The sequence below is a fragment of the Acanthopagrus latus genome, chromosome 7, assembly GCF_904848185.1.
Source record: "Acanthopagrus latus isolate v.2019 chromosome 7, fAcaLat1.1, whole genome shotgun sequence".
NCBI lineage: Eukaryota > Metazoa > Chordata > Actinopteri > Spariformes > Sparidae > Acanthopagrus > Acanthopagrus latus.
The window spans coordinates 16,016,332-16,026,435 of NC_051045.1; the positions used below are offsets into that span (position 1 = coordinate 16,016,332).

A 10,104-nucleotide genomic window follows, 5' to 3' on the forward strand; every position below is an offset into this window, starting at 1 on the left:
GATTGCTTTTCTGAGGGGACAGTTATTTATTGTAGTTGGGTAAATAGGTGAAGGATATTTCAGAGAGTGTCATGCTAATTTGGAGTGGATGAATGAAGCTGCCGTCAACATGAGCCAAACGTTACCTCAAATGTACTGCACTGCATACACGTGGGCCACCAAAGCAGAACACCCACCCCTGGCTGTGAACACCATGTACCCCACTCATATTATCAAGCCTGAATAATTTATCATGTCAGATTAAAATGTAACATGGGTGTTGTTGGATTGTCATTTAATCCTTCTTTCTATTCTTTTGTCATTAGGCATCCTGCAACAGCTAAGTGGTATGACAGACGAGACACTGTTTTTGTAGATTTCTGCGTGGAGGACAGTAAAGATGTGCAAGTTCGTTTTGACCCTGCCAAAGTTACTTTCAGGTGAGTTATAAACAGTTAAGTGGTTGTATGATTAGATTTTTTTTATGCTTCAGGCAAACCATGGCCCCATTTCCTAGACTCATCTTAAAGAAAGGATGATCGTTAAGATGCTTTTGGGCAAAATGGGATCTGCAGTATCGTGTATGAACAGAATTAGAAAAACACAAATAAGCTCTGTGTTTTCACTCACTGTTGGTATTTGTAAAGGAAATATCGTTGCTTCTTTTCTTTCCATCCCACAGCTGTGTCAGTGGAGCAGATAAAATCAAACACCAGAATACAGTGGAGCTGTTTGGGGAGATTGACCCCAAAGTATGTGTGATACCTGTAGACATGTTTGCAGATTTACTGTGTGCTAAAATTCCTTCAAAGGCTTCATCAAACCTTCTGTTCCATGCAGGAATCCAAACACAAACGCACTGATAGGTCTGTGTTGTGTTGTTTACGAAAAGCAGAGGCTGGAAAAGCATGGCCACGACTTACCAAAGACAAGACAAAGGTAACTTTCATTCTTTATAAGAAAATGGGGGGAAAACCTGATGAGTCAGCAGATGTTAATCACTTTGCAGCTCAGGTGCAAACTTGTAACAAACCAGATGTTGCCAATGTAATTGCTGTTAATGTGAAAACATCTTGCAAAGCTGTTTGCTCATTTTTTAACCAACATAATTTTAAAAAAAATGTTTCGTCCTAAATACCACTAAACTAAACTAAATATCAGTATTGAAAAATGGCTGAAAGAAGCTGATGACATGTTAAATATTGCCTCATGTATATGCTGAATCTATCTTCTCTTAGAACAACTGGCTGAGTGTGGATTTCATTAATTGGAAAGACTGGGAGGATGACTCAGATGAGGACTTGTCAAGTTTTGACAAATTCTCAGAGGTAAGCAGCGTGCTGAACACAGTGCTTAACAGTGAATGTGTCTGTCAATCTATCCATCTGTAATATAATATAATATAATGCATGCACTGTAGTGTTGATTGTGGTCTCCTGTGATTTGTACAGATGATGAACAGCATGGGAGGAGATGATCTACCTGATTTAGATGGTCCAGAGGAAGAGGTATGTTTTTAATACATACAGACTTTAAAGGACATGAATCTTTATCGTTGAGACAAGTTTGAGAAGAGTGAATTTTACTTGATGATAGTGTTGCTGATGAAGTCTTTGTCATGTTTTGCAGCATGATTCTGCAGACAGTGATGATGAAAGTAAGTACTATTAATTTAAATGGATAGTCATTAGATCATAGGGTTGGAAACAGTGCTGCGTAATCATAATGCATTGTGGGGTCTGTTGAATAGCATCATGGGACAATATGAGAGAATCGTGATTACAGTTAAGGAAAGGCTATATTTTATATTTGTGTCCTGAAATTAAATTCAGTTTTATACTTCAGATCTGGCAGTAATTAAGAGTTAAAGTTAAATTATAACATGTTTCATGTAGACATACATATGAGCTTGAGGAAAGGCACAGAGTATAAAAAATGTTAAAAATTTTATTGTGAATTGATCATTTTAAAAAATTGTCAAGATAGGTGATTTGAACAGTGTGATTACAACAGCGGTTTTATAAAGTGAATGCAATGGTGGGGGAAAGTGGAATGCTACATGTAGTGGCTGAATGTTATCACTAACGCCTTTTTAAATTTTTCATAATTCATAAAATTACAAATGAGTATGTTTAGTTAGGATGTGGTGGCACTCTACCCAAAAGCCTGTGGGACTTTATATTGTAGTAGTTTAATCATTTTCATTTCATTTCTCATGAACTACCTTTTAAGTACTTTATTTTGTCTTTGCATTTCTTTTTATATAAGTACTTACAGGTGAATGATGAGATTCAAATCTTGTCACCATCTCACACTTGTTCTTTTCTCTTCCAGAAATGCCTGACCTTGAGTAGATGAATATGGATGCCACCTCAGTAGTAAACAAAGCAAGTTATGAGTCAGCTGAAGAGAGACTAGACATGAGTTGGCAGCCATGCTGGAGAAGAAGCCTCATCTCTCTCTCTACGCAGTTTCCAAAGCGGAACCCCTCCAGGGGGTGACAGGGAGTGACTGTTGGTCACAGACATGCACAGAGATCCATTGCGACATACAGTGCTGTGCTTTGCTGTTCTGTTCTGCATGGACAATTCTGTTCAAATGAAAATGTTATTGTTCATTGACTCAAATGACTAATGGGATGTGCTGATGTCTTACACCCTCTCTCTGTTTTTTTCTTTGCGATGTCAGGTTATGTATTGAACATTGTGATTTCTAATGAAGTGAAAAAAATAACTCAAAATGCCTATTTTCCAAAAAAGTAGATTTTTTTAATGACAGATTTTCCCCTTTAATGTTTGTATTGTAAATTGCACTTTTTTTGTCTGTTAATTTAAATAGCAGGAGTCCTGCTTGAAAATGGGTTTTCCAATGTATGCCAACATCTGCAACTATTTAACACAATTTTTTTAAGCATTTAAAGATAAACAGATGATGCTTGTGCAACTTACAGCTTGTGTTGAGATTATGGTATTAAAGAAGTGAGAACTCTTCATAAAGTCATTTTGTCTTCATGAAGAGTTTTTTTCTCTATGCCAGTGTGCAAAATATCGCACATTGTAGCCAGTACATATATTAATTTTCTTCCAGAGGTGAGTGCCGAGATCCTATGTAGTCTACCAAGAGTTCCCCAGATAGTTTAAATAATACAGGTTATAAATGTTTGTTGATCAGAATATGTTTCGGAAGCTTGTGTGTTTGATTCAACATGTGTTGAACACCTTTGCGTTTGTCTTATGCTGTGGGAGTTTGGTTATACATTTCTAATAAACTCTTTCACACCACTGAACACAAGGCCTAGCATTGAAGTGTCACTTTTTCTGAAAGTACTACTCATCATTGCAGTGTAGAGGTACAATATACTGAGGAAGGGACTATTTAGTATTGTAGTGGATGAAGTGCTCATAGTACAAATAAGGTAAAAGTCAAGTGAAATCACAAAACTGATAATAACTGCAAAAGTATAAAACTGCCAGAAGTAGGAGTGTGTGTGCAGAGTGTCCCAGTTAAGAATGTTTTTTATTGGATTATAATTAAAAAATCATTAATGTCTACATTACATTAATGTTCATCTGGTAAAGGATATGGCCAACTATTCTATTACTTAACCTCAATCCATCATCATTTATCATAAATTATGTGTTTATTATATTTTGTATTTGAATCTGCAAAGTAACTTAACATTCATCAAAATAAATGTGGAGTAAAAAGTTTAATTTTCTTTGAAATGTAGTGCAGTTGAAGTTTGGAGTGGCATGAAATAGAAATACTCAAGTAAAGAAGCTAAAAATTGTACACTGAGTGCAGTACTTAAGTAGATGTATATACTACTCGTGTGTCACTATCAAACAAAAGTGCGGACATGCAAATACATACAGGATGTTGCAATATTTTTGGGGCACTGTAATTGTTTCTGCTGAGCACAAAGAGACCCCATCCCAACGCAATTCATACGTCAGTGAGGGGGAACAAAATCAGCAACCACTGCTTTGTGCGAAAATGTAATCTGAGTACCAGGCTGGGAGAGTAACAGAATACATAACTGCCGTCCATTTAAGTTAAGGAAATGAAGATTATAGATACATTCTGGAAAAAAAGGTGGGATTGCTCGCAGGATTATATTTATTCTCACACAACATCACTGTTTTTTAAACTGAATACACAAGAGTGTCACCCAACTGTGCATTCATGTGTTTGGCATAGAGGTAATCCAAAAGTAAAGTAATCAACAAACATTACTTTTATATTTTTATACTTGGCTCATGTCATGTTACTTAATGTTATAGCAGGTAATGAGAAACTGTGTTGGAATGCATTTCTGAAGTCACCGCTTCCCAACTCTGCAGAAGACATGAGGCGTCAACAGACCACATTATTCAGATCATCATGTCAGAATGAGGAAAAGGGAATTTCACTCTGAAAACGCAGTGGCTTAAAACAAACCGACTTGATTTGTTTAACTCAGTCCACTAAACCCTCACATTCAGGTTGGGGAAGGTTTTGATGGTAAAGTGTTTTTCTACACCGGAAGACTGACTTTTGTTTCTCACGTCTGGGAAGGAGAAACAGTTACAGAAACTAATCGCCATTTTCAGTTTCACGTAGGTGCATGTGATAATTGTAAAACCTGTGAACCTACCCTTTAACCAACCCGTATGAAAACGTGAGATGTCTCATGTAACCACTGAGTAGTGCTAATGTGCCTCTCACTTCTCTCTAACAATCACAGGGCAGTTTGGGGGCTTCCCATCACCTTTGTACTTGCATACAAAGTGCAAATAGGGAACTGGAAGCGTGAAATGTCTTTATGCCGTTTCCAGTGTAAATGATTTGAGTTTTCCAGGGTATGAGTTCTTAAAACAGCCCGCACTTCCCTCATGATCACAGATGATTCATGAGCACAGGAAGTGTACAGGTTAATAAGAAAATGATGGATTGTTTGTGAGGATGTCCCTAAAGGTGTCATGTTTCCTGCAATACATGTGTTCAACGCTGTGTGGCGAGTGCAGGCCCAGAGCTTCCACTCCAGTGTGAGATGTTTAGGGGCTGCATGTGATTATGTGTGTGTCAGCAGTCTGGACCCAGGGAACAGGAAAACACAATGCAAGCACCTTTTCAACACCCCCCTCCCCTGTAAAACTAAACTGTGGGCTTAAACCCACAAAGGGTGGCTTACCACTGATGGAGGGAGTCATGAGAAGGACATAATACTCATCACAATAGTGGTGCGCCAACCGGCAAACTAATAAACTGTCAGAATCAACAGGATCAACACTATTTTTAGCAGAAACATTTTCTTTCTTTTTTTTTTTTTTTTTTTTTTTGCCTAGCAACAAGTTCAAGTTTCTGTTCCTTATCTTTCTTAATGGCATTCTAACTGCAGCCCGCTGTGAGACTGATGTGAGAAGTCACTGAAATGTTGGTTAAACACAGACAGCTTCCACAGCGACACAAACAGTTGGAGACATAATAATGTCTGCTGATTAGATGTGTATGAACGTCTGGTGTTGTTCCAGCACCTTTGGAGTGTGAGCGCAGAAACCAACAATATGTGCATTTTCTGTATGTCGCTGCTCTGGCCCATGGAAAGGGAAACGAAGGATTCATCAGCGGCGGCAAGACAAACACATCATAGAAACCAGCAGAAACTGTTACTGCCAGCGTTTTGTTTCCATGCATGAAAAGGAGAAAAGCATCAAGCTCAGCATAATCCTTTCAGGGGGCTGCGGCCGTCCCTCTGGCTGCCCTGGTCAGCATGATGCTCCAGTGCAGAAGCTCAATGCCAGGCCTGCTCTCCCCTCTTCCTCTCCAACCGTGGATTTTCCACCGCTTTATCTGACCTGAGCCCGCAAACCCGCCCAGCAACACACACACACACAATGCAACACTGTGCCTAATCAGTTCTGCTGCCACAAACCTAATTTGCACCAGAAATTGAGAAATTGCTGGTGCTTCGGCGATCGCAGGCCTCGATCGGGTTGAATGTGAACTGTTGATTGGACATAACAAGAGGAGACGATGAAAGCAAAATCACGGGGGAAAGAGTGAAGGGTGGACATTGCAATGACATTAATTCTGTGCTTGTAAAAATGTCCAAAGTGATGGAAACCAAGCAAAACTCCCACTGCACTCCACTTGCAGCGGCTCACAGGTTCTTCCCACCACATGCCCACTGCTTTTCTATTTTCAGGCTTGAGGTCAGTGCAGTTTCTCATGGGGGCTTTTCAGTCACTGGTGGTTTTTCTGGGAATTTCTTTGAATTAATGCTTCACCCTGGCTCTTGGTGGTACTCAGGTGGGATAATATGATGCCCTTAAGCATTCTATGCTTTGTTTACTTTTGAGCTGCAAGAAGCAAACAAAAAAATTAATAAACTCAAAACTTAAACTGCGCTGTGTTTTGAGATTATTAATTGTCAAGGTTGGTGCCATCTTGCAACCTATTAACCCAGATTGAGAGCAATCTCTACAATGAGCAGACAGAGGGAGGTCCAGGCAGGAGAAGGGTTAAATGGTTTTGTTTTGATTTGTGTCATTGTGCGCTGGCCCCTCCCATGGGCTCCGGGGGGCTGCTGTGGCCCTGGGGTGTTATAAAAAGGCCTCCGAGCTCCCCCTGCTCTGGTAAAGAGGCTGAATGTCTGCAGGACATGCTTAACGTTTGTCTATCCATGTTCTTCTACTAACAACCAGCGGGGTTGGCACATAGATGCACAGAGACTGGCGTATTGCTCCACTCAGGAGCTCTCTATGACAGAAACCAGAGTCCAGACAGCAGAGCAGCAGATTGTTCACAGTTGCATGAGAGTTACATGTTGAGCAGTTTACGTCTTGTTGCATTTAGCTTTAGAGAGGCAGTTTCTGTTTGAGGGCAAACTTTTTGTTATTTGCTCTGTGTTTGTTGTGGAGAGACAGCATCTCCCTTTAGTGAATTAGTTAGGTTATCTGTTGACTTTTCATCCCTCCATCGCTTAAAGGTTGTTTTTTGACCTTTTTTGCCACCATGTGGGAGTTCAGGTCCATGTCCTTCTGGCGGGCGGTGTTCGCCGAGTTCTACGGCACCATGTTCTTTGTATTCTTTGGGCTGGGGGCAGCCCTCCGCTGGACCACTGGGCCCCATAATGTCCTCCACGTTGCCTTTTGCTTTGGACTGGCGGCTGCCACCCTCATCCAGTCCATCGGCCACATCAGCGGAGGACACATCAACCCAGCTGTTACCTTTGCCTACCTGATTGGCTCCCAGATGTCCCTGTTCCGCGCTTTCTTCTACATCATGGCCCAGTGTCTGGGAGCCATGGCTGGTGCCGCAGTGCTCTACGGGGTCACACCCAGCAACATGAGGGGAAACCTTGCACTCAACACGGTAAGACACTGGAACACTGCATCCATTACTGCAAGTACAAGCAGACTGGCTCTAAATGCTGTATTACAAATGTGACGTTCCATTTTTCTCAAATATTAAAAGAAAAAAATTATATAAGGTGTATTGGTGTGTTGATGTATGATGTAAAAACAACACTCATTTTATTTCTCTTTCTACGCTCCTTCTGTCTTTCAGCTGCAGCCGGGCATCAGCCTGGGCATGGCCACCACCATGGAGGTCTTCCTCACCCTGCAGCTCGTCGTCTGCATCTTCGCTGTGACTGATGAGAGGCGCAACGGGCGCCTGGGCTCTGCTGCCCTGGCCATCGGCTTCTCTGTGCTCATGGGGCATCTTCTTGGGGTAAGAACCAACCAGGGGGATCTAGAAATTTGAAACGGCTCAATGTGCTCACATATTTTCTTTAACAGTTCTAACCCCCGATCCACCCTCTCTGTCTTTGACTTAGATGTACTACACTGGAGCAGGAATGAACCCAGCCAGGTCCTTCGCCCCTGCTGTCCTGGTCAGGAATTTTGTCAACCACTGGGTAAGTTGACCTGTAAAACATTTTACACTGCACAACTTGCCAGCTATAATAATGAGACTTCTTCCAGCTCACTGACTCACTCGACTCTCTGCCTTCTCAGGTGTACTGGGTGGGACCCATGATTGGTGGTGCCATGGGCGCTCTCCTGTACGACTTCATGCTGTTCCCCCGTATGCGCGGCCTTTCCGAGAGGCTCGCCACACTGAAGGGCACCAGGCCCCCAGAGGCCGAGGGCCAGCAGGAGACCAGGGGAGAGCCCATCGAGCTCAAGACACAGGCCCTATAAGCCTGGAGAAGAAGATTGGCTTTCTGACCCCCATCCCTCATCCCCCCCTCAACCCCCTTCAATCTGCACCCTCAGTTCCATCCTCAGCCCACTCAGCATCTCTGCACACATACCTCCTCCCTACCCCGCCTCCACACACGCTAACACAGACGCCCCCCCCCCCCCAAAAAAAAACACCTTTGTTATCCCAGAACTGGACCTACTGAATCACAGCGAAGGGGCAGCCACAGCCCTGATTCCACCTCTACCCATCCCTCCTTCTCCTCCTACTCCTCCTCCTCCTCCCCCTTGGACTGCAGGACAAAGATGGAGGGTTAGAAGAAGACTTGCCACTGAAGGAAGCACCCTGTGCCCTGTGGTGTGGGGAGTCAGTCACTTCTGGCTGACCAGGTGGCTATAACTGCTCAGGACAGGGGCCTCTCTCTCTCTCTCTCTTTCTATCCCTTTTTTCTCTCTCTTTCTGTTTTTCTCCCTATTTTGTAGTCTGCTAGGAGTGAAGCTACAGTAGAGCAGTGGACTTCTGCATGCTTTTCCATTTTGATCCAGTGTGATCTCGCCCTTCGTTTTGTTCCGTTTTCATGAACTTTGGGTAAATTACATGTACGTATTGTACTTTACCAGTATTTATTCGGCTCACATTCTTTCCCCCCCCCCCAGTCGTACGTGTGTTAAGTGTGTGTGTGTGTGAGACAGAGAGTGAGTGTGCATGCATGTCTCTGTGCATGTGTATGCATGTGTGCTTGTTTTAACTGATCATCCTTATTTTTCACTTTTCATTGCCACAATCCTTTTGTCTGTATTATGATTATTTTTTAATCATACGATCATATTTTTAAGGGAAAGTTGTGGCCTTTTCCACGCCCTCACTAATACTGCAAAAGTTCAACAGGTTCCATGTTTAGAGCGATCCCCCTATTTATATCCAATGACTTAACCTTGAGTCGAAGCCAAAATTCAGTCAGTTGGGAGGTTGTGTCTCATCTAGCGAAGCACACACACACACACACACACACACACACACACACACACACACACACACACACACACACACACATTCATATTTATATCAAAATAAACACAGAACACAAAACCATGGTCTTTTCTGAGCTCAGTTTTCAACAACGTTACACTCGAAAAATGGTTTAATTGCCACGAAATCTGTTGGGAAAATCAACACATTCAGACGACTTACAAACAGTATTTGTGTGGGGATACATTTTAAAGGACTTTCTGACATGAGCTTTGCTTTTAGAGCAACGCTTATCACAGATTCATGTACAGGTGTGTGATAGTTGGTTTGCTTTTTACCTTTGCGTGTCTGCCATGGAAAAACAAAGAAAGCAAACCCGACGAGCTGTCATGAGGAACAAGCGTTGTTTTTTTTTCCTAGTTGAATTGTGTTGTTTGACAGACACGACTGAAGGGTCTTTGTTACATCAACTCGAGGTTAGAAATGAAAGAGTGCATGAGGTGTAGTGGCTTGTTGCTGGTGTTGGCAAACACCTGGTGCCTTCTCTTTTCTACGCTGAGTTGGGTGGCTCTTTAGGAGTGAGATAGTTTTTATTGGACAAGCCCCTCTCTGATAATTTGGGAGAAGAGAGAAGGTCACCGCGAAGGCGACTGAAATCTTTAGTGTGTTTGTACAGGGTGATAAATGTAAACCTTTATTTTCATACAATCTACACAAGAGAGAATGAACTTTGAAGTTGAAGCTCTGCATCAGCCCGGTGTCCCCTCTCTCTTCCATCCCTCCTTCATTCACCCTACCTCCTCCCTTTGTTTATGAGGCAGCCATCTTGTTCTGCTCTAATGAGGGGACATCCAAAGCTGCTGGGATGGAGGGAAGGGGACGGGGGCACTGAGATAAGTTAGTATTTTTTGACAAATTTCACCAGAGCAGTTATTGAACCAGGCATGTAAGCTGATTCTCTTTCTG

The 10,104-nt window shown here is 42.3% G+C and overlaps 2 protein-coding genes across 2 annotated transcripts in view; both read left to right on the forward strand.

The window, feature by feature from the left end:
* Nucleotides 1-3,270, forward strand: part of ptges3a (prostaglandin E synthase 3a (cytosolic)) — a 4,125-nt gene extending 855 nt beyond the window's left edge. Inside the window, exons 2-8 of the mRNA XM_037102879.1 lie at nt 306-419; nt 662-731; nt 820-918; nt 1,218-1,307; nt 1,431-1,487; nt 1,609-1,636; nt 2,314-3,270. Of these exons, the coding sequence (XP_036958774.1) occupies nt 306-419; nt 662-731; nt 820-918; nt 1,218-1,307; nt 1,431-1,487; nt 1,609-1,636; nt 2,314-2,333 (478 nt within the window). The 3' untranslated portion in view covers nt 2,334-3,270. The remainder of the gene's footprint in view (nt 1-305; nt 420-661; nt 732-819; nt 919-1,217; nt 1,308-1,430; nt 1,488-1,608; nt 1,637-2,313) is intronic.
* Nucleotides 3,271-6,975: 3,705 nt separating this feature from the next.
* mipa (major intrinsic protein of lens fiber a) lies at nt 6,976-8,216 on the forward strand. Its single transcript, XM_037102878.1, has 4 exons — nt 6,976-7,335; nt 7,531-7,695; nt 7,802-7,882; nt 7,983-8,216. Exons 1-4 carry the CDS (start codon nt 6,976-6,978, stop codon nt 8,166-8,168), a joined length of 792 nt encoding a protein of 263 aa, XP_036958773.1. The 3' UTR covers nt 8,169-8,216.
* Nucleotides 8,217-10,104: the final 1,888 nt, after the last annotated feature.

What these genes read in the sequence shown, in the direction of transcription:
- mipa (XM_037102878.1), top strand. Translation starts at nt 6,976, where the DNA reads ATGTGGGAGTTCAGGTCCATGTCCTTCTGGCGGGCGGTGTTCGCCGAG. An exon ending in GAAACCTTGCACTCAACACG is followed by an intron (nt 7,336 to 7,530) that starts GTAAGACACTGG and finishes TCTGTCTTTCAG; the next exon opens with CTGCAGCCGGGCATCAGCCT. An exon ending in TCATGGGGCATCTTCTTGGG is followed by an intron (nt 7,696 to 7,801) that starts GTAAGAACCAAC and finishes TCTTTGACTTAG; the next exon opens with ATGTACTACACTGGAGCAGG.